The following is a 24,642-nucleotide window of genomic DNA, read 5'->3' on the forward strand; positions in this document are numbered from 1 at the left end:
CACGCAAATTAGGAGAGAATGTGCAAACTCCACACGGGGCCTGGATCGAACCCGGGTCCTCGGTGCCGTGAGGCAGCAGTGTTAACCACTACGCCACCATGGCACATGTCTATATTAAGTGGGCACACAATCTGTCCCATGTCAACACCATACCTGCACTGCAGAAACTGACAGTTCGACAATGCCCAATGATGCAGTAGTGCATCTATTTTTAGTGTTTCCAGTACCAAAAGCCCACTTAACATTGCACATGTAGGATTTACATTTGCAAAGCAACCACCTTCATGATCGGTTCTTCCCAGTGAAAACAGCCAGCATAAGTATAAAACCAACCTTCAGCAAATATATCAGATCACTCTTTGCAAGTTTTTATTTTCCCTTTCTCCCACCTTCTTGAAGCACAGATACTTATTCATTCTTTGGATGGGGCACCACTGGAAAAGCCACCATTTATTACTCACTTGATTTTTTCTGATTTAGTGGCAAACGTTTAACGTGTGTAGTGTGTGAAGGGCATCCAAAAATGCTTTCTCGTTATTTTTTGTATAGCTACAAGTGGCTTCCTAGACTATTTCAGAGAACTACTGACAGGCTATTCTTTCATAGAGATATGTCCAAGATAGTTATCTATTGAGGAAAATAAGCAATATGCAAGACCCATGTAGGATGATGAACAGGATCTTTGGATGATTTTTCCTCTTCTTAGACCAAGGTCAATGTTAGCTTTCTAGAATTCTAATGAGGAGGAAAAAACCTGCAGCAATTGATTTTGGGATCTTTTGATCGAAATGGCTAACAGGCACACTTTCTGTCCATTGGTAGCGTCAACAGTTTTCCCCCAAAAAATATTGAAGACTTGCAGAGTACAAAAAATGCAGGTGATAAAAGCTATTCTGGACAGAATTATTCTCTACCATCCAAATCTTGTGGAAAATGGTTGTGACAAATTTGCCGCTTTTCAAAAACCATTTTGATTATCAAAATTCCATCTTTCTCTTTCCCCCCAAAGTAATTGGTAATTTTCATTGAGGCTGTTGAGGGATGCCAAAATATAATTCAAATCAGCTATTATTTTTGGAAAGCTGGAACAAGGGATACAGTGGGACAATTTTAAGATATATCATGCAAGGCAGCAACCTTCCCTGCAAAATAACATTCCCAGTCTTATCACTCAGCCACTTCTTCCTCTAGAAACCACCGTGAACATAATTAATGCGGCCTGCATTAGAACACAGCCTGCATCAATATACTGCTTTACACATGATTGAAAGACTTGAAATACAAGTGCATTATGTGAAGCATTAGATATAATTATTAGGCTACTTTAGCATCCGCTGTCCTAACCTTTCATGGTTTTGTACACCACCAATTCTTACCTTGAATACGTAATAACTAGGCTTGTGTTTAGTCAAAGGTCAATTCAAGTACATATAATCATTGTGCTCAGCCAAGAAAACCCAAGAAACCAGGGTATAAAAAATTGGTTGCCATACCTGCTAGCTTTTCAGCCAGGCATCCCAGTACTGCAGTAGTGTTGCGGTGCTTAGCTGGATTGCAAGCATCTTGCTTTGCTAGAGATGCACTTAAATTTAACATGGCTGACAGTTTCTGTAATGCATCCTTTAAAAAAAATTACAAAACTAGTTAGTGTGTTTTCACATTTATTACTCAATCATGTGAGTAATTTGCCATATCAAAACAAAACACAGCATGAAGGGCAGCACGGTGGCGCAGTGAGTAGCACTGCTGCCTCACTGCACCGAGGTCCCAGGTTCGTTCCTGGCTCTGGGTCACTGGCCGTGTGAAGTTTGCGCATTCCCCCAGTGTCTGTGTGGGTTTTGTCCTTAAGTGGATTTTTTTTTTTTTTTTTTTTTTTTTTTTATATAAATGTTTTATTGAAAATTTTTTCCCAAACAACAATTTTTCCCCTCTTACAAAGCAAACGCAACAATAACAATACAGAAATTTTAAACAATACACAAGTAACAAAACCCCTTTATCTTTGACCTAAACTTAAACTAAACCCCCCTCCCCCCCCCCCCCCCCCCTCCCCCTGGGTTGCTGCTGCTGGTCATCTGTCTTCCCTCTAACGTTCCCCTAGGTAGTCGAGAAATGGCTGCCACTGCCTGGTGAACCCTTGAGCCGATCCTCTCAGGGCAAACTTTATCTGCTCCAGTTTAATGAACCCCGCCATATCATTTACCCAGGCCTCCAGTCCGGGGGGTTTCGCCTCCTTCCACATGAGTAGGATCCTGCGCCGGGCTACTAGGGACGCAAAGGCCACAACGTCGGCCTCTTTCGCCTCCTGCACTCCCGGCTCTTCCGCAACTCCAAATAGAGCTAACCCCCAGCCTGGTTTGACCCGGGCCTTCACCACCCGCGAAATCACTCCCGTCACTCCCTTCCAATACCCTTCCAGTGCCGGGCATGCCCAAAACATATGTGCGTGGTTTGCCGGGCTCCCGCCACACCTCCCACATTTGTCCTCCACTCCAAAGAACCTGCTCAATCTTGCTCCCGTTATGTGTGCTCTATGTAGCACCTTAAATTGAATCAGGCTAAGCCTGGCGCATGAGGAAGAGGAATTTACCCTGCTTAGGGCATCAGCCCACATACCCTCCTCTATCTCCTCCCCTAGTTCTTCGTCCCACTTTCCTTTTAGTTCGCCCACCGACTCCTCCCCCTCTTCCCTCATCTCTCGGTAAATCTCTGACACCTTGCCCTCTCCGACCCACACCCCTGAAAGCACCCTGTCCTGTATCCCCTGTGTCGGGAGCAATGGAAATTCCCTCACCTGTTGTCTAGTAAATGCCCTCACCTGCATATATCTCAAGAAATTTCCCCGGGGCAACTTATACTTTTCCTCCAATGCTCCCAAGCTCGCAAAAGTCCCATCTATAAATAAATCTCCCACCCTCCTAATTCCCAACTGGAACCAGCTCTGAAATCCTCCATCCATTCTTCCTGGGGCGAACCTATGGTTGTTCCTGATTGGGGACCCCACCAGGGCTCCCCGCACCCCTCTCTGTCGCCTCCACTGTCCCCAGATATTCAATGTTGCCGCCACCACCGGGTTCGTGGTAAACTTTTTAGGTGAGATCGGTAGCGGCGCCGTCACCAGCGCCTCTAAACTCGTCCCTTTACAGGACTTTCTCTCCAGTCTTTCCCACGCCGCTCCCTCACCCTCCATCATCCATTTACGTATCATTGCCACATTGGCGGCCCAATAGTAATCGCCCAAGTTCGGTAGTGCCAATCCTCCTCTGTCCCTACTACGCTGAAGGAACCCCCTCCTTACTCTCGGAACTTTCCCTGCCCACACGAAGCTCGTGATGCTCCTGTCTATTTTTATTAAAAAAGGTCTTAGTGATTAGTATAGGGAGACATTGAAATACAAATAAGAACCTCGGGAGGACCATCATCTTAATTGCTTGCACCCTGCCCGCCAGCGATAGAGGCTGCATGTCCCACCTCTTGAAGTCCTCCTCCATTTGTTCTACCAACCGTGTCAGATTAAGTCTGTGCAAGGTTCCCCAGCTCCTAGCGATCTGAATCCCCAGGTATCGGAAGTTTCTTTCCACTTTCCTTAGAGGCAAGCCTTCTATCTCTCTACTCTGGTCCCCTGGATGTATCACAAATAATTCACTCTTTCCCATGTTTAGCCTATACCCCGAGAAATCCCCGAACCCCCTCAAAATTCGCATAACCTCTATCATTCCCCCCGCTGGGTCCGACACGTATAACAATAGGTCATCCGCATATAACGAGACTCGGTGTTCTTCTCCCCCTCTAATCACCCCTCTCCATTTCCTGGAGTCTCTCAACGCCATGGCCAGAGGTTCAATTGCCAACGCGAACAACAATGGAGACAGCGGGCATCCCTGTCTTGTTCCCCTATATAGTCGGAAATACTCCGATCTATGTCGACCTGTAACTACGCTTGCCGTTGGAGCCCCATAAAGAAGTCTAACCCAGCTAATAAACCCGTTCCCAAACCCAAACCTCCTTAACACTTCCCATAAATACTCCCACTCCACCCTATCAAATGCCTTCTCTGCGTCCATTGCCGCCACTATCTCTGCCTCCCCCTCCACTGGGGGCATCATTATCACCCCTAATAGTCGTCGCACGTTAACATTCAGTTGTCTCCCTTTTACGAACCCTGTCTGATCTTCGTGCACCACCCCCGGGACACAGTCCTCTATCCTCGATGCCAGCACCTTTGCCAACAATTTGGCGTCCACGTTCAACAATGAAATGGGTCTATAGGACCCGCACTGCAACGAATCTTTATCCCTCTTCAAAATTAACGATATCGTCGCCTCCGACATCGTCGGGGGTAGAGTCCCCCCTTTCCTGGCCTCATTGAACGTCCTCACCATCAACGGGGCCAACAAGTCCACATATTTTCTGTAATACTCCACCGGGAACCCGTCTGGTCCTGGGGCCTTCCCTGCTTGCATGCTTCCCAGTCCCTTAATAACCTCGTCCACCCCAATCGGTGCCCCCAGGCCTACCACCCCCCGCTCCTCCACTTTCGGGAACCTCAATTGGTCCAGGAACTGCCGCATCCCCTCCTCTCCCTCTGGGGGTTGAGACCTATACAGTTCCTCATAGAAGGTCTTGAACACCTCATTTATCTTTCCTGCCCTTCGCACCGTGTCTCCCCTTTCGTCTCTAATTCCTCCTATTTCCCTCGCTGCTGCCCTCTTTCGCAATTGATGAGCCAACAGGCGACTCGCCTTTTCCCCATATTCATACCTCCTCCCCTGTGCCTTCCTCCACAGTACCTCCGCCTTTCTGGTGGTCAGAAGGTCAAATTCCGTCTGGAGTCGTCTCCTCTCCCTGTACAATTCCTCCTCCGGGGTCTCTGCAAATTCCCTATCCACCCTTAAAATCTCCCCCAGTAATCTTTCCCTTTCCTTGGCCTCTGTTTTCCTTTTGTGGGCCCCAATGGAGATCAGCTCTCCTCTGACCACCGCTTTTCGTGCTTCCCATACCACTCCCACAGGGACCTCGCCGTCGTCATTGACCTCCAGGTATCTCTCAATACACCCCCGCACTCTTACACACACTCCCTCATCCGCCATCAGTCCCACATCTAATCGCCAGAGTGTTCTCTGCTCCCTTTCCTCTCCTAATTCCAGGTCCACCCAATGTGGGGCATGATCCGAAACCGCTATGGCTGAGTACTCAGCTTCTTCCACCCTAGAGATCAACGACCTTCCCAAAACAAAAAAATCTATCCGGGAGTACACTTTATGGACATGGGAGAAGAAGGAATACTCCCTAGCCCTAGGTCTAAGAAATCGCCATGGATCCACTCCCCCCATTTGGTCCATAAACCCCTTAAGTACCTTGGCCGCTGCCGGCCTTCTTCCGGTCCTTGAGCTGGATCTATCTAGCCCCGGGTCCAGCACCGTATTAAAGTCCCCTCCTAAAATCAAGTTTCCTACCTCCAGGTCCGGTATACGCCCCAGCATCCGTCTCATAAATCCCGCATCGTCCCAGTTTGGGGCATACACGTTAACCAACACGACCTCCATTCCCTCCAGCCTGCCACTCACCATTACATATCTACCTCCGCTATCTGCTACGATGTTCTTTGCTTCAAATGCGACCTGTTTCCCCACCAAAATGGCCACCCCTCTATTCTTTGCGTCCAGTCCTGAGTGGAACACCTGTCCCACCCATCCTTTCCTTAGCCTAACTTGGTCCGCCACCTTTAGGTGCGTCTCTTGGAGCATAACCACGTCTGCCCTTAGTCCTTTCAAATGCGCGAGCACTCGGGCCCTTTTTATCGGTCCGTTCAGGCCTCTCACGTTCCACGTGATCAGCCTCACTAGGGGGCTACCTGCCCCCCTCCCGTGTCGACTAGCCATTACCTTCTCTAGGCCAGTCCCATATCCCGCCTCCGCGCTCCCGCTCGCTCCCCCAGCGTCGCACACCATCCCCGCCCACCCACTCTTTAGCCATTTCCTTTTGGATTTCCGCAGCAGCAACCCAGTTGTCCCCCCCCCCCCTTCTCCCTCCCTCCTCCCCTCCCCGCTAGATCTCTTTCTAGCTTGATTGCTCCCCCCATATTACTTCCGTAAGTCAGCTGACTTCAACTGACCCCGGCTACTCCTGCTCACTCCTCGACCTCCCCATGTGGGGAACTCCCATCCGCCTTGCGCCTGTCTTCCCGCCTTATTCTTTCTGGTGCGGGAACATCCCTTTACCTGACCCGCCTCTTATGGCGCAGCTCCCTTTCCCCTCCCCCTCCCCTTCCCCATTCTCCAACTATGTCCCGTCTTTCCCCCCTCACCGGCGCCCACATTTCCCCAATGTCTCCCCCCTTCCCTGTTTACTTCTCAATTAACTTCCACCGTAACATTAACAATAACATTTCCTGCAGCATCAGTCCCTCAGTTCCGATCCAATTTCTCTTCTTTGATGAAGGTCCATGCTTCCTCCGCCGTCTCGAAATAATGGTGTCTCTCCTGATACGTGACCCATAGTCTTGCCGGCTGCAGCATCCCGAACTTCACCTTCCTTTTATGCAACACCTCTTTGGCTCGGTTGAAGCTCGCCCTCCTTCTCGCCACCTCCGCACTCCAATCCTGGTATACCCGTACCACTGCATTCTCCCATCTGCTACTCCGCACCTTTTTAGCCCATCTCAGGACCTCTTCTCTATCCTTAAGGCGGTAAAATCGCACGATTATCGCCCTGGGTGGTTCTCCCGCTTTTGGTCTTCTCGCCGGAATCCGATTTGCCCACTCCACCTCCAAGGGGCCCGTAGGGGCCTCAGCACCCATCAGTGAGCTCAGCATCGTACTTGCGTACGCTCCACAGTCCACTCCTTCCACACCCTCAGGGAGACCCAGTATCCGAAGGTTCTTCCTTCGCGCTCCATTTTCTAGGGCTTCGATCCTTTCAGTACACTTTTTATGAAGTGCCTCGTGCGTCTGTGTCTTAACCGCCAGGCCCAGGATCTCGTCCTCAATATCTGTCACCTTCTGCTCCACCACACGGAGCTCTGTCTCCTGGGTCTTTAATGTCTCCTTGAGCCCCTCAATTGCCTGTAGCAACGGGGTCAGCACCTCCCTCTTCAGCAGCTCCACGCACCGTCTCACAATTTCATGCTCAGGCCCCCATGTCGCCTGCGCTTTCTCCGCCGCCATCTTGTACTTCTCTCTTTCTGACCCTTTGGTCGACGATTCCTCGCGCTGCAGCCGCCGCCGCCGGTTTTTTCCTCCTTCGTTTGGGGGGGACTCCCTTCTCACACGCCCCACACCGGGTTGCGTCGTCGAAAAATTTCCCGTTGAGGCTCTTAAAAGAGCCCGAAGGTCCGTCGGAGCTGGAGCCGCCGAAGCGTGCGGCTAGCTAGGCATCACCGCAACCGGAAGTCCCTTCAGTGGCCTTGATGAGGTCTTTTCACAGTTGTTCCCTCTGCTGCTAGAATTCACCTTTGATACAGGCCCTCAGGTCAGCTTGCAGCTTTAAGCTTGCCCTTCCCCCGCCTGCATGCTGGAAGAGGCCCTGTTTATCCTGTAGTTGCAGCCAAATCTTTCACTGTTTCTGCGTGTGTCTGGCAACCAAGAGACATACCCTTCCTGGGGGACACTGTCGGGGGAATATTGCCGCCTTCTTCCCACACCGGGAAATGTCAAACAAATGCCGTGGGGGCCCTGTAAAAGAGCCCAAAAGTCCGTTCCAAGCAGGAGCTGCCGAATATGCGACCTAGCTCTGCATAGCCGCACCCGGAAGTCGTCCTTAAGTGGATTGACCATGCTAAATTGTCCCTTAATTGGAAACAAATAATTGGGTACTTTAACTTTATTTTTTAAAAACACCGCATTAAATTTCATGGGAACTCACTAATGATGGTTTTAATCACCAGTTCTCTCAATTCCCTTCAGTGCAAGTCAGATTCAAAAACAGGGCTAGTTCTCTCCAAAATAGGAACTTTAAATTGCAAGGATTATAGTCACCGTCTATTCTAAAATTAGACCTGATGGTATATAGCTTGATTACTGGTGTCGCCTTTCCTGCTGGTGTACTGTTTTCATTTTATATATTTAACCTGTAGGTGGGCAGCACGGTGGCGCAGTGGTTAGCACTGCTGTTTCACGGCGCTGAGAACCCGGGTTCAATTCCGGCCCCAGGTCACTGTCAGTGTGGAGTTTGCACATTCTCCGCGTTTGCGTGGGTCTCACCCCCACAACCCAAAGATGTTCAGGCTGGGTGGATTGGCCTCGCTAAATTGCCCCTTAATTGGAAAAAAATAATTGGGTACTCTAAATTTATTTTTTAAATATTTAATCTGTAGGTAATAGTCAACCTGTGATATTTTCATACTTATTTTCATACTTATTAAGATGAAAGCCGGGTGGGTTATTCCAAAATATGTTTAACTAATAAGCTTAAATTCAGAGCTAACTAACTGGAGAGTAAGAGAGAGACTGCTGTTCCTAAGACATTGCCTGTTCATGGAAACTGGTTTAATCTGGAGAACAAGGCAGGTGTCAGGTGGACAAGAGTCCCAGCCATAACACCCACTTACACAGAACTAAGGAACACAGGTTAAATGAAAGCATCAAAATAACTAGCTACTTAATATCACATTTTTAAAAATTAGAATAGGAATGGTGTATGATGGGAAAGTTAATTTAACTATACAGGCAGATGTCCTACTCAGACCATGGAAAATTATTTTGGCTGATAGTAAAATACAAATCTTTTTTAAAATGCTATTTAATCAGAAAAGTTTCAATTGCAATTAGAGTTGCCAATTTAATGTAGTGTTTCACTAATTTAAACGATGGACATGAACTTACATAATATGCCAAGTGCTTAGTTTAATTTTCATTTACATGCTGCCTGGAACTAATCAGTGGTGAGCACAGTTCCTTCACAGCTCCAGGGTGCCAGGTTCGATTCCCGGCTTGTGTCACGGTCTGTGTGGAGTCTGCATATTCTCCCAGTGTCTGCGTGGGTTTCCTCCCACAGTCCAAAGATGTGCAGGTCAGGTGGATTGGTCATGCTAAATTGCCCCAAAAGGTTAGGTGGGGTTACCGGGTTATGGGGATAGGGTGGAAGCGTGGGCTTAGGTAGGGTGCTCTTTTCAGGGGCCGGTGCAGACTCGATGGGCCAAATGGCCTCCTACTGCACTTTAAATTCTATTATCCAGACTGGTTACAGCATAGGAAACGTTCTTTTGGCCTGTCAAGTCCATGTAGGCTGGCTGCAAGTGCAAGTTAGCTCATCCCAACATTCCTGAGGGCTGATAGGATGACCATTTGAATTGTTTTCAGTTGATTTGCCTGGAATGACAACAGACACCTTCTGATGTCTTTTATTTTTGTTTTTGGGTTACTAAAAATGCAAACAGTGGCTTCCCTGAACAAGGTTCTTCCTGTGGTTCACAGAACACTTTGCTGCAGTGAAACACCAGCAGGTTCATGTGCTCATCCTTTCCCCAAAGTTCCAGATAGGCTCGGCCCATGAGGCAACATTGATTTTATGAAGTTAACTACATTCAAGCACTCAAGGTAGCGGATGGGAGCTAATGGAATATTTAAACAGTATGACCGTACGAACAAAGACTCTCATGTACGGTGTGTGACATCTGACTGCATTTTCTGAAGCACATGAAACTAGAAGCGTGCGGTACACACACAAACCAATCTTGCAAAATTTGCCTGATGTAACTATATTTTTAAAATTTGAATTACCTGGGCTTGCATTGGTCACATGACCAGCCCATTTCCAACTCCTTGTTTATAATTAGGAGAACACTGGGCAGTCTGATACTCTTGAACTCCCTCAGTGGTCACCCGAGGGGCTGGGTGCATTAAATTAACAATCTATTAATGTTTTACATGCATTGTTTTGCTCATTTGTTTTGACACATTTTAGAAGCTTTACATTGAATTCAATATTTCACTTCATTTAAAAGTTTGAAAACATTTGGATTATTACGATCCAGTTGGGGGCCAGTAACTTTTTGTTTAAAGTAGGCAAGGTTTGAAATCTCAGGTACTTGAGAATGAATACAAGTCTCTCAATCTCATTAAAACGGTTTCCCTCAGGAGGAATTTGAAGAATTTCAACTTTGAAGATCCAGCTGCTGAATTCCCTCAAAAAACACTCAGACTCTGACTGCCATCACAGTTGTTCACCTCCCTGTGGTTCAATCTCTCCTCCTGACACTATATTCCACAGAACGTACAACGCTGCAATTCCATCTTGAATTACCAGCACACTTCCAAACCTTTTCCAGCAAGCTTCACTAAGCTGGCACTGCCCAGAATTTCTCCAGTCTCCCAGCTGCAGTGAACTATAAATGGGTCCCAGGGCTTGGAGCCATAAATGCCTGGCACAGAACCAATGAGGTTCTGCTATTTTCTCAGCTCCCCAGGACTTCTACGAGCTCTGACCTGGACCCTGCTAACAGCTCTCAGTGCTCCTCTGTGAGCTGCAAATCTAAGAGGTAAAAACTGCAACAGTCAGCTACACTGAAAGGACTCAAGAAACCTTGGTGGCAAGATCCTGCAAACAAAGGCATCCCTTCGGCACACGCTTCGCTTACCCAGTAAACACAATAATCTTTATTAGTGTCATAAGTAGGCGTACATTAACATCGCAATGAAGTTACTATGAAAATCCCCTAGTCGCCACACTCTTATCACCTGTTCGGGTACATGGAGGGAGAATTCAGAATGTCCAAATATCCTAACAAGCACATCTTTTGGGACTTGTGGGAGGAACCCGGAGCACCCCAAGGAAACGCACACAGACACGGGGAGAATGTACAGACTCCGCAGTGACCCAAACCGGGAATCAAACCCAGTTCCCTGGAGCTGTGAAGCAACAGTGCTAACCAACATGCTACCAAGAATCGCTGGTTTGCAAACTCCACCCATCTCCATAACTACGCAGCCTTTAACGGTTCACTTAATGGTTTCAAACTAATTTAGCTCTATTTCCCAAAAACAACCATCCCTCTGGACCGCACTTTTTTGCAAGCAGTATTGGCACGTCTCCCATTTCACCTACGAAGCAAGTCCACCTGTTGGTTTATGATCTTGCATTTATAGTTGTTGACCTTTTACTATGATATGGTGGTAACCTTTAAGTGCAACAGACATCAAGTTGCTTTAGCTGCATTTACCTAACGGTCTACAGTTAAACTTCATTCTCTGCAGAACCCAACATGGTTTCCAAAATATTAACATGAACAAGAACTGGATATTTAGCACAGGATTCAATATAGATTTAAATTATTAATTTACAACATACAAAGCACACATAGGGCTTTGGTCAAACCACAAAGAGCACAATGCATGGTTATGGTCTCCATATTAGAAGGACATTACTGCACGGTTCACTAGATTGAACCGTGGGATTCATAGACATTTACAGCACAGGAGGCCAATCGGTCCATTGTGTCCACGCTGGTCAACAGAAGTTTGACTACACTAATCTAATTTTCCAGCACTTGACCCACAGCATTCAGCATTGGAGGTTATGACAGCGCAATTGATATCTAAATACTTCTTAAATATTACTAGAGTTTCTGATTCAACCACCCTTTCAGGCTGCAAGTTCTAGACTCCCACCACCCTCTATGAAGAGGTTTCTCCTCAACTCCCTTCTTTGTCTTCTCCCTCGAACTTCAAATCTAATTGACCCCTCTACATATGGAAAAAGTACCTTCATATGCACCCTATCCAAACCCTCAAACCTTATACATCGCTTATCAGGTCACCTCTCAACCTTCACTGCTCCAAGGAAAACATTCTCAACCTATCCAATCTTCCCTCATTAGCTCAGACCTTCCAACCCAGGCAACATCCTGGTGAATCTCTTTTGCACCCTTTCTAGTACGATCGCATCCTTCCTATAATGTGGTGCCCAGAGTACTGCACACAGTACTCCAGTTGTGGCCGAACAAGAGTTTTAGATAATTCCCTTCCCTGCTCTTGTACTCTGGCATCTACTAATAAAGGTAACTACCCCATATGCCTTTCTAACCAGCCTATCTACTTGCCCTGCCACCTTCAGGAATCTGTGGATATGCACTTCAAGGTCATTCTGATCTTCGTACTTTCCGGGGTTCTACCATTCATAATGTAATCCTTTGCATTGTTAACCCTCCCAACTGCATTATCTCACACTTTTCCAGGATGAATTCCATTTGCCACCGCTCTACCCACCTGATCAGTTCATTAATGTCCTCCTGCAGTCTACGGCAATCCTCCTCACAATTTACCACCCTAGCAAATTAATGTACACCACAAAGACCAAGGGCCCCAGTACCAAGCCCTGCGGATGAGAGGGTTATCCTATGACAAAGGCTGAGCAAATTGGACCTTTAATCTCGACAGCTTGAAAAAAAAAAGATGGGCAATTTTATTGAAGCATCCAAGACTCTGAAGGGACTCAACAGCACTTGCCTCTCCCAACTAAGGAATCCAGAATACCAAGGCAGAGCCTCTGGTTAAGTGGAGTATGGTGGGGAGGAAGGGCCAATCATTTAACACGATGATGAGAAGAATTTTCTTCACTGAGAGGGTTGTCAAAGTTTTGAAATATTGGAAAGTTGTGAATATGATAATCATTGAATATATTCCATGTTGAAATAGACCAAAAATTGATCTGTCACGAAATTAAAGGATTATACTAAGTGGGCAAGAAAGTGGTAGAACAAGATGATCAGTCAAGATCGTAACAAATGGCCCGAGAAGCCACATAAGCTACTCATGTTCAGTAATCTTGCAATCCTTAAACATTCCTGATAATTCCACCTGCAGCTAAATATGAAATTGTATTTCTTTTAAATGGAACAGTGTGTATGATATTAGAATGCGTTATTAAAAAGGAGAAGACAAACAACAGCATTGGTGTGGAAAATAATGCATCACTTACTTTGGTTGGCAGTGGACACTCATCGAGCAGCAAAGTAATAACAGCAGGCCCTAAAGGATCTTCAAGAGGAATAACTCTGATCAGGGACTGTACTACTTCCAGCCAACCTTCATCTGTCACCAAGGAAGAAAAATGTACATTAGATCCAGTCCAAATTTAGTGAAGTTTTAGAATATACATGCAAATCTTCAAAAAGTTCTCATTCCATACTAAAATGAGATTTATTTTGGGTTGTTGGGCGATTTGAAAAATATAGCTGAATCGTGTAACCCAATCTCAAAATATCACTTTTAGAAAGGCTTTTCAAAGATAGATAAGTGAACAATACTTTGAATCAAATACCATATATTTGTTGACTTTTAAATGACAGCAACTAGTGAAAATAAATTACAACCGAAAGCTGCCGAAGGACATATGGGCTTTTACTTTTCAAGTGAACACCTCTTTTGAAAGCATTAATATTTTTATAAGAAGATTAAGTCTCCGATGTGTGAAAATTAGCATTCATTCCAATTGTACAATAAAATTGGCAAGAAAATAGATGCTCCACTGGCTCTCTGCAAGGTGATCTGTTTTGCAAAAGATACATTCCACCACTGTTCCTCTCTCATGCAAGTATAAGTTTCAGATCTACAGTAATGTGAAAGAAACAAGGGTGCATCTAAATTATGAATTTGTTTTCCCCATTCCAAATCTGGTACCAAATTTACTCTGGCTTTGCAAGGTGCGAAGAAGCAACTAAAGTTTGCTTATGTTAAAAATAAACATATCAAGTATTTGACAGACAAAGCCATTTGTTTCAATGTTGGTTCACATGCCCTATCCATGCTGTTATAGGAATGTAGCAATATGAATAACCTCAAACGTTTCAATTTGCTCCCCGATAGGCAGTCCTGCATACATACAGAAGCTCAAATTTAATGCCCAACATACCTGGAAAAAAATCCTGGTAGTTGTGGGGTAGACTGATTCAGTTTATCCCTAAATATTTCTTTATACCACCATAAGTAATGTGGTTGAGTCTCCAAATCAACATCAATAATTTGTAGAAACCAACCACAAAATAAAAACCGGTCTGAAGCCACAACCCCATTGAATTGTCTGTTATTAGTATAAAATATGCCCGAATCCTCATACTTGGCAACATTCAAAAAAGACTAGCTGGTCCTTCACATGTCAGTTTCGGATACACTTCAACTGGTCGACAAATCAATGTTCCTCACTCCACCCACCAACATTCCTGAGGGGAACAAAAAACACAGATTCTGGTGGACAAAAAAAAACACTGGGATATTCTTGTGACCAAGGCAAATCAAAAAGACAAGGGTCCAGGAGATAACCATAACCACAAAGTCCATCACCCAAGAATCTAACAACCTCCAGCAGGAACTTGCCTGGCTCACTTTTGGCATGTTTACATCCACTGTTCAAGCAGGCAATCCATACTGAAGCACCAAAACACAGATGCAAAAGGATCAGAAAGAGCAATTGGCCAACTGCACTTTCTAAATTTAGTTAGTGGGAGAAGCATTTTGAATGTTCGTTGCACAAATTTAAAACTCCTACTTTAAATAGAAATCTTTTGACATTCAAATGAACCTATGCCACAAGATCAATTTAGTTCCTATTTTAATAAAATTTATATTTTTTGTCTTTGTTGCCAATCCTATGAACCAATAATCCGAGCAAGTAAAATTTTTGCATGGCAGGTTCTCAATACAGAATGGTTGGGAAGAGGGGATCCACAAAAAGACCTATCTGCAAACGGCTACCATCAGATCTTTTAAATCTCTTCCCACCTTCCGAGGTAAAAATTAATGCTGCCTCCTCTATCACACCCAGAAAACAACACATAGGCGAAATATATTTAATTACAAATTATACACAAATGTGATATGAATCACAGAATAAACAGCTTGATACTTTGCAAAATTCCTTATCCATCATGGAGATTGCAGTAAAATTACTGGGTTAGTAAATGTCGAGTGTAAAGAAATAAACGTCAATGATATTTGACACAAAGATTAAATTGCATGTACTCCATTCACAACATGGTGGCCTGAGCATGGGCTTTAAAAGCTGTTATAAAGCTATGTACATACATGTTGAAAATAAAAGGAAGCAAAAAAGTGTTTGGATTAAACTAATACCATGGATTCAGCTGTGTCACACAGTAGTTCAGTTCCTCCTTTATGGAAGCTGTTCAAGTTATGCCATTCATATTTTAAAATTCTTTATTGAAAATAACAGATTAAAATAGTTAGTCGCTGACTTCTGGTTGCGGCTATGCAGAGCTAAGTCGCATGTTCGGCAGCTCCTGCTTGGAACGGACTTTTGGGCTCTTTTCAGGGCCCCCAACAGCATTTTTTCGACATTTCCCAGTGTGGGAAGAAGACTGCAACATTCCCCCGACAGTGTATGGCTTGGACCAGGAGCGGGGCGACTAAAAAAGTGGTGGTGAACCCAAACAAAGTGCGAGGGAAGAAGAGCAAGATGGCGGTGGGCGGGGACCAGGCAGCGTGGATGCAGTGGGCGCAGGAGCAGCAGGAGGTTATCCAGCGCTGCTTCAGGGAGCTCAAAGCAGACCTGCTGGAGCCGATGAAGGCTTCCATCGATAAGCTGCGGAAGACCCAGACGGCCCAGGGGGTGGCGATCCGCAAGGTCCGACAAAAGATCTCCTATAACGAGGACGAGATCTTGGGGCTAGCGGTAAAGGTGGAGGAGCACGAGGCACGCCACAAGAAATGGCAGGAACGGTTCGAGGAGATGGAGATGGAGAATCGGTCGAGGTGGAAGAATCTGCGGATCCTGGGCCTCCCGGAGAGGCTGGAGGGGTCGGACATGGGGGGCCTATGTGGTCACCATGTTAAACTCGCTGATGGGAGCAGGGTACTTCCAGGGGCCCCTGGAGCTGTAAGGGGCCCATAGAGTGTTGGCGAGGAGGCCCATAGCTAACGAGCCGCCGCGGGCGGTGCTGGTGCGGTTTCATCGGTTCGCTGATCGAGAGTGCATGCTCAGATGGGCCAAGAAACAGAGGAGCAGCAGGTGGGAGAACGCGGAGGTTCGAATATATCAGGACTGGAGTGCGGAAGTGGCGAAGAAGAGGGCCGGGTACAACCGGGCGAAGGCGGTGCTGCACAGGAAGGGGGTGAAGTTTGGCATGCTGCAGCCGGCGCGACTGTGGGTCACCTACAAGGACCGGCACCATTATTTTGAGTCCCCGGAGGAGGCGTGGGCCTTTGTTCAGTCCGAGAAGCTGGACACAAACGGAGGGTCAGGATGGGTGGTCGGGGGTTGCTGTTGGTGTGTTACATTTTGCCGGGGGGGGGGGGGGTTCTTCGCTCGTGTTTCTTTTTGATTCAGTGTGGGTGGTTAGGGTGGGTTGGGCATTGTTATGGTTGGGTCTGTCGGGTGGGCTCTTGGAGGGGGGCAAGTAAATGGAGTAGGGGTGGATGGCCGGTTAGGGGGGGGATGGGGCCCCGCGGAGGAGGGTGAGGCCAGAGTCGGGGGTGAGGGGACTGGGCCTGTAAAAAGGAGCTGCGTCAGAGGTGGCAGGGCCGGGCAGGTGGAAAGCGCAGGCTTTTTCCCGCGCTGACGGCTGGAGGGGGTGGGGCGGGAAAGCGAACCGGGTTGCTGCTGGTATGGTCAAGGGGGAGCTGGAGCGAGTAGAGGGGGTTGGGACGGGGGTCTGCTGCCGTGGGGAACGGGCCGGGCGTGGAGAGCGGGCACGTGGCTGGCCGAGGAGGGGTTATGGCTAGTCGGCGGGGTTATGGCTAGTTGGCGGGGAGGGGGATGGGTAGCCCCCTGATCCGGCTGATAACCTGGAATGTAAGGGGACTGAACGGGCCAGTCAAGCGGGCCCAGGTGTTTATTGCACATGAAGGCAGATGTGGTCATGCTCCAGGAGACACACCTGAAGGTGGCAGACCAGGTAAGATTGAGGAAAGGGTGGGTAGGTCAGGTGTTTCATTCGGGGCTGGATGCCAAAAATCAGGGGGGGGGGGGGGTGTTGGTGGGAAAGGGGGTGTCGTTCGAGGCGTCGAGCATTGTGACAGAGACAATGGCGGCAGGTATGTAATGGTAAGTGGTAAGCTGCAAGGGGAGAGGGTGGTGCTGGTCAACGTGTAGGCCCCGAACTGGGACGATGCGGGTTTTATGCGGCACATGTTGGGTCGGATCTCGGATTTGGAAGTGGGGGGCCTGATAATGGGGAAGGACTTTAACACGGTGTTGGATCCTGCACTGGATCGCTCCAGGTCTAGGACGGGTAGGAAGCCGGCGGCGGCTAAAGTGCTGAGCAGTTTATGGACCAGATGGGAGGTGTGGGCCCTTGGAGGTTTGCAAGGCCGGGGGCTAGGGAATTTTCATTCTTCTCGCTTGTTCATAAGGCCTATTCCTGGATCGACTATTTTATTATGAGCAGAGCGCTGATAGCGAGAGTAGAGAATACAGAGTACTCGACAATAGCCATTTCGGATCACGCCCCGCATTGGGTAGACCGAGAGCTGGGGGAGAGGGACCAGCGCCCGTTGTGGCGCTTGGAGGTGGGGCTGTTGGCAGACGAGGAGGTGAGTGAGCGGGTCCGAGGAAGCATAGAGAGATACCTGGAGGCCAACAATAACAGGGAGGTCCTGTGGTTAGGGGAGAGCTGATCTCCATTAGGGCCCACAAGGAGAGGAGAGAGCAGAGGGAGAGGGAGAGGCTGGTGGGGGAGATGATGAGGGTAGCCAGGAGGTACGCGGAGGTGCCGGAGGAGGGACTGCTGAGGGAGAGGCGTAGCCTCCAGACCGAATTCGACCTGTTGACCACCAGGAAGGCGGAGGTGCAGTGGAGGAAGGCCCAGGGAGCGGTTTATGAATATGGGGAAAAGGCAAGCCGGATGCTGGCGCATCAGCTTCGGAAGTGGGATGCAGCTAGGGGGATCGGGGGAGTTAAGGTTAGGGGAGGGAGTGTGGTGCGGGAGTGGCGTTGGCATCAATGGGGCCTCCAGGGATTTTTATGAGGAACTGAATCGGTCCGAGCCCCCACTGGAGGAGGGAGGGGTGGGCCGCTTTCTGGACCAATTGAGGTTCCCGAAGGTTGAAGAAGGACTGGTGGCGGGATTAGGGGCCCCAATTGGGCTGGAGGAGCTGGCCAAATGAATAGGGAGCATGCAGGTGGGGAAGGCACCGGGGACGGACGGTTTCCCGGTTGAATTCTACAAAAAATGTCGACCTGTTGGGCCCATTGCTGGTTAGGACCTTCAATGAGGCAAGGGATGGGGGGGGGGGGCTTTGCCCCCGACGACGTCCCGGCCACTGATCTCCTTGATCCTGAAGCGGGACAAGGATCCCCTGCAGTGTGGGTCTTACAGGCAGATTTTGTTGTTAAACGTAGAATTGAGGACTGGGTGCCACAGGTGATCCACGAAGACCAGACGGGGTTCGTGAAGGGGAGGCAGTTGAACACGAATGTGCGGAGGCTCCTGAATGTTATTATGATGCCAGCGAGGGAGGGGGAGGCGGAGATAGTGGTGGCGATGGACGCTGAGAAGGCCTTCGATAGGGTAGAGTGGGGTTACTTGTGGGAGGTACTGAAGAGGTTCGGGTTTGGGGAGGGGTTCGTCAGGTGGGTTAGCTGTTGTACAAGGTTCCGATGGCGAGTGTGGCAACGAACAAGAGGAGGTTTGAATACTTTCGGTTGCATCGAGGGACGAGGCAGGGGTGTCCCCTGTCCCCCCTGCTCTTCGCACTGGCGATTGAACCCCTGGCTATGGCACTGAGGGAGTCGGGGAACTGGAGGGGGTTGGTGCGGGATGGCGAGGAGCTTACGGTGTCGCTCTATGCGGACGACTTGTTGCTGTGTGGCGGACCCGGTGGGGGGGAATGCTGGAGGTAATGAGGATCCTCAGGGAGTTCGGGGATTTCTCAGGGCACAAGCTCAACATGGGGAAGAGCGAGTTGTTCGTGGTTCACCCAGGGGACCAGGCGAGGGGGATTGGCGAGCTCCCACTAAAAAGGGCGGAGAGGAGCTTCAGGTATTTGGGGGTCCAGGTGGCCAGGAGCTGGGGGCCCCTGCATAGACTTAATTTCACGAGGCTAGTGGAGCAAATGGGACGCGTGGCCGCTGTCCCTGGCGGGTCGGGTGCAGTCAGTTAAGATGACGGTGCTCCCAAGGTTTTTGTTCCTGGTCCAGTGCCTCCCCATTCTTATCCCGAAGGCCTTCTTTAGGCAGGTCAACAGAAGCATAATGGGGTTTGTGTGGGGGGCGAGGGACTCAGGGTGAGAAGGGTGTTCCTGGAGCGGAGTAGGGATTGGGGGGGGGGGGGGGGTGGCACTGCCCAACCTCTGTGGTTACTACTGGGCCACCAATGTGGCGATGGTGTGCAAGTGGGTGATGGAGGGGGAGGGGGCTGCATGGAAGATTCTGGAGATGGCGTCTTGAGGGTACTGGTCTGGAGGCGCTGGCAACGGCGCCGCTCCCTCCAATGAGGTATACCACGCGCCCGGTGGTGGCGGCTACCCTCAAAATCTGGGGGCAGTGGAGGCGGCACAGGGGGGGGAAGGGGGGGCCTCGGCGTGGACCCCAAAACGGGGGAACCACCAAATTGTCCCAGGGAGAATAGATGGAGGGTTTTCGGGGTGGCACAGGGCAGGGATAAGAAGGTTGGGGGACCTGTTTATGGATGGGAAGTTCGCGCGAGCCTGGGTGAGCTGGAGGAGAAGTATGGGCTCCCCCCAGGGAACACCTTTAGGTATCTACAGGTAAGGGCGTCTGCCAGGCAGCAAGTGGTGGAATTCCCGCTGCTGCCGCCACGCACGGTACAGGACAGGGCGCTCTCGGGGGGGGGGGGGGGGGTGGTTGGAGAGGGGAAGATCTAGGCAACTTACCAGGTAATGCAGGAGGAGGCGGCCTCGGTGGTGGAGTTGAAAGGTAAGTGCAAGGAGGAGTTGCGGGGAGGAGATCCAGGAGGGGACGTGGGCAGATGCCCTTGGGAGGGTGAACTCTTCCTCTTCGTGCACGAGGCTCAGCCGTATACAGTTTAAGGTGCTGCACAGGGCACACATGACCGGAACAAGGATGAGCCGTTTTTTTGGGGGGTGAGGATAGCTGTGTTAGGTGCTCAGGGAGCCCAGCAAACCACACCCATATGTTCTGGGCATGCCCAGCGCTGGAGGAGTTCTGGAAGGGTGTAGCAAAGACGGTGTCGAGGGTGGTAATATCCAGGGTCAAACCGGACTGGGGGCTCGCAATATTTGGGATTGCAGGGGAGCCGGGAGTGCAGGAGGCGAAAGAGGCCGGTATTCTGGCCTTTGCGTCCCTGGTAGCCCGGCGAAGGATTCTTCTTCAGTGGATGGATGCAAGGTCCCCAAGCAGGGAATCCTGGATCACCAATATGGCGGGGTTTATTAAATTGGAGGGTGGAATTTGCCGTAAGGGGATACCGGTGCAAGGGTTTTTCAGGCGGTGGCAACCGTTCTTGGACTTCCGGGCAGAATGGTAAACAATGGTCAGCAACAGCAGCAACTCGGGGCGGGAGGGGGGGCTATTTTATTTTTGTTTGTCTACACTGGGGGAATCTGAGGGGGTGTATATATTTGCTATGTGTTAATTTATTATTTATGTATAGGGGGAGGGGGGCATGGGGGTTGTTTCATTTTGTATTTAATTCTATTGGGTTCCTTTTTCATTTTGTTGTTGATATTTTGTGAAAACTTCAAAAAAAATTTTTTTTTTTTTTTTTTTTTAAAGTTAGTCACTAAACAAATAGTCAATTAACTTCAGTCGACCAATTTGATTTCTTCCCAGGAAGTTATGATTGCTGGGGCATAGTTCCATGTGGGTAGTGGTCATCATTTACCTAGCTAAAAATGACTCAAACTCCTTAGGTCAACTTAGACATCATCGCCAGGTTAATCAATAATCCAGGTCAAGGCAAGCTCCATACCAAGGTCACCCAACCGATACACATACACAGGGCTAAGGAGGAAGAACCCTGCCTGATATTTTCTCCTCCATGGCCTGACAACCAAAGAAATATCTTCACCACTGCTGGAACTTCAATCAGCTTTCTCCATACAGATGGGAAATTGAACTTGGGAGCTTCCTGATCTGTAGTGTTCAGTAACATAAGACTTAAGTCACTAAGCTACTCGATAATCCACTTCAACCACCAAATTGAAGACATACAATATGCAAAAATCAATTGAGATGCTCGAGCTGTTTACTCGATTAGGCGCATTAACCCTAGAATCGAGTCAGTCATAGGGGAAATGTTCAAAATCCTGAAAAGGCTTTGAAACATTCTCAGAATCTTTTCCTAATGCCCCTTAGTTGGAGAATTATTAATAATAAAAAATCCAGATTATGAAATAATTAAAATGGTAAGAACAGGGTGGAAATTAAATGTATGTCCAATATATATATTCCCATACCAGCCTCCCCGAACAGGCGCCAGAATGTGGTGACTAGGGGCTTTTCACAGTAACTTCATTGACGCCTACTCGTGACAATAAGCGATTTTCATTTCATTTTCATATATAGTATATAATTATATATATATATATATATGTATGTCTGTGTGCCTGTGGTTATTAACTCAACTTTCACAATGCCATTTCATAAGGAAACAGGTATTTGAAAAGGAAGCATATAAAAAGGTCAAGAGCAGATACTCGCCTTTGAGGAGTTAGTGCAGTGTTAATGATTCAAATAACTTCTGTTGTAACTTTGATTCCATGACATGATTTCGAATTTAGGGCTAAGACTTCAAGCTAAAGAACCACAAATTATGAAAAACTGAAATTAAAACAAAGAAAGCACAACCATATTTTACTATTGAATTAATCACTCCATCTCCAACTAAATCAAAGCAAGCCTAACATTAAAAGATACATTGATGGTTGAACTAATTGAAGTTGACTCTTCAGCATTCCAAAGTATCTGATTAATTTATTAGCTTTCCTAGCAATGTGCCTGATTCTTAAGTTCAAGAACAACCTAAAAATCAAGAATACCCAACACAAATAAACAGAGGCGAATAAAAAGACACTTCAGTCTGAAATAGAAATCTGCATATATGGTCCAAAATACGTCGGCTTGGATTTGCAGTTTAAATTACAGCGAAATGGTCAGCATTCTGTGAAATTAACAGCAATTTCTGGTAACTGCGTATGTGCAGTTAAATGCAGAAAAGCAGAAGTTGCTGTCAATTATTTCCCACTCCTGTGTGCCCTGAAGTCCTTCAAGGTGCAAATCAATGTTTTGACACTATTATCACCATAAATACCCTCGAAAAAAGCGACATCTTGATATATGAAATGTAACTGGGTTTTTAAACTGTGTACTTGGTCATAATTATTTCTCAAGCTACCAGACCCTAAACTATTTTCATATTTTTCTATTTATGCATGGGAAGGGAGCATTGGTGACAAGGCTAGCAACTGTTGTCTATCCCTCATTGCTCGAGAAGGCAGTGGTGAGCCACCTTCATGAATAGATGCAGTGGTAAAATCCAGCCTATTATTCATATTCTATTATGCTGACAGGCCACTTCAAAGGTGCAGAAAACAAAACTTCTGAATTGCAAAACGGAGTAATTAAACACAGCATCTTCAAATATGACTGCATTACAGACTGCTGATTTGACCAGGAGGTAGAGATCACGGGCAAGACAGAAATCTCCTAAATCATGTGCCAAAAGCCAAACAACCTCGTCAACTTGTGAATCTTAGTTTGTTTAAACCAAGGATTTATTGTTCGGTTAAACCTTCAAACTCAAGTACACTGATGCTTTAGAGCAGTGTTTTTCATCCCCTCCCCGGGGGCCCACTTCACTAACTTTCCGACCATTGCAACCCACACATTTATTTATCTTTCATGTGAAAGGGGGAATTTGCTTGGTCCTCATGATCTCACTCCAATCAGGTTCACCGGAGGAGAGAGCAACGTGTATACAAGGTGCAGACATCAGCCAGTTCCTTTGTACTATCTTGTTTGTGAGAACAGAAAGTCCAACCCTGCACATGTAAATGGTCGTGGAGGGCAATATTAACAAAATGCTCGTTTTACTCAGCACGGAATACTCCTGGGAGATGCTACTCCACAATGCTGACAGCCTCATGGGCTTTTGGTGTGCTTTCAATGTGGTATCACAATTAAGGTACAATAGCTTTGCTCTTTCATTTGAGTTAGCTGTGAGTTAAAAACTAACTCTGGGGTCTCAACTTCAACAAGGAATTTTTCACCCACCACTTCTCTTTCAAAATCTAAATCTTCTCTTCTCATTTGCTAGTACTTCCCTGCATATAACCATGAGCTTTGCATCTTTTTGCATGGTTACACTTGACAAAACCATGTCTCAAGAAATTATCTTTATACTGCTTCGTTCCAGAGTTAAGTTTCTTCTTTGTAGGCTGTTAACCAGAGATCCTGAACTCAGTACAGACACTAGCACTGCTCTGTCCTGCTGTGGATCCTCCTGAGCAGCTCTCTCCAGCAGATTCAGTTGAGAGATCTTGTCCAGTAGTACACAACCAACCTATTTTAATAAAACAATTCATCTTCACAGTACTCTTGCTTGCTAGAAGCTAGAAAATGGAAGTTCTCCTCAGTGGCAAGACACATACAAAGATTTGACACCAAGTGTACATGCAGGGTGCATGACCTGCTCACTGCTGCCACTTCTGGCCGGATGTTGAGGACGCCTAGAGCAATTCGCTCCCAACTGTATACCACAGTGCTGCCACTTCTGCTGGGTCTGTCCTGCCGGTGAAACAGGGCAGAGCCAGGAATGGTGATAGTGGTGTCTGGGATATTATCTGTAATGTATGATTCTGTGAGCATGACTATGCCAGGCTGTTGCTTAACTAGTCTGTGAGACAGCTTTCCCAACTTTAGCACAAGCCCCCGGATGTCAGCAAGGAGGATTTTGCAGGGTCGACAGGGCTGGATTTGCTGTTGTTGTTTCTGGTGCCTGGTTCGATGGCGGATGGTCCGCCCAGTTTCACTCATTTTTTGTTTTCGTAGCGGTTGAATACAACCGAGTGGCTTGCTAGGCCATTTCAGAGGGCATTTAAGAGTCAACCACATGTGGGTCTGGAGTCACATATAGGCCAGACCAGGTAAGGATGGCAGATTTCCTTCCCTAAAGAACATGAGTAAACCAGATGGGCTTTTATGACAATCGACAATGGTTTCATGGTCATCATTAGACTTTTAATTCCAGATATTTTATTGAGTTTAAATTCCATCATTTGCTGTGGTGGGATTCGAACCTGGGTCCCCAGATCATTATCCTGGGTCTCTGGATTACGAGTCCAGTGACAGTACCACTATGCCATCACCTCCCCACACCTTGTAGAATTAAAGCATAATCTCCCTACTTTTGTATTCAATCCAATTTGCAATAAAAAATAACATTCTATTAGCTTTTTCATCTTGTGATTCATGCCTTAGGATACCCAAATCCCTCTGCAATCTATCATTTAGACAATATGCTTCTCGTTTATTCTTCCTGCCAAATGGACAAATTCACATTTTCGCACATTATACTCCATTTCGCAGATCTTTGTCCATTCACATAACCCACCTATTATCTTTTTGTAGTCTCCTTAAATTCTCTTAACAACTTTCCTGTCCATATCTTTGTGCCAGCAGCATATTTAGCAACCATACCCTCACTTCCTTCATCCAAGTCATTTATATAAAAATTATAAAATGTCAAGGCCCTAACACTGATCCCTGAAA

General features: G+C 47.4%; 1 protein-coding gene across 1 annotated transcript in view; it reads right to left on the bottom strand.

The window, feature by feature from the left end:
- The window catches only part of rspry1 (ring finger and SPRY domain containing 1), a 122,626-nt gene that overhangs the window by 61,906 nt on the left and 36,078 nt on the right, over positions 1-24,642 (bottom strand). Inside the window, exons 3-4 of the mRNA XM_072518402.1 lie at positions 12,916-13,028; positions 1,494-1,620 (exon numbers count right to left, since the gene is read on the bottom strand). Of these exons, the coding sequence (XP_072374503.1) occupies positions 1,494-1,620; positions 12,916-13,028 (240 nt within the window). The remainder of the gene's footprint in view (positions 1-1,493; positions 1,621-12,915; positions 13,029-24,642) is intronic.

The sequence above is a fragment of the Scyliorhinus torazame genome, chromosome 10, assembly GCF_047496885.1.
Source record: "Scyliorhinus torazame isolate Kashiwa2021f chromosome 10, sScyTor2.1, whole genome shotgun sequence".
NCBI lineage: Eukaryota > Metazoa > Chordata > Chondrichthyes > Carcharhiniformes > Scyliorhinidae > Scyliorhinus > Scyliorhinus torazame.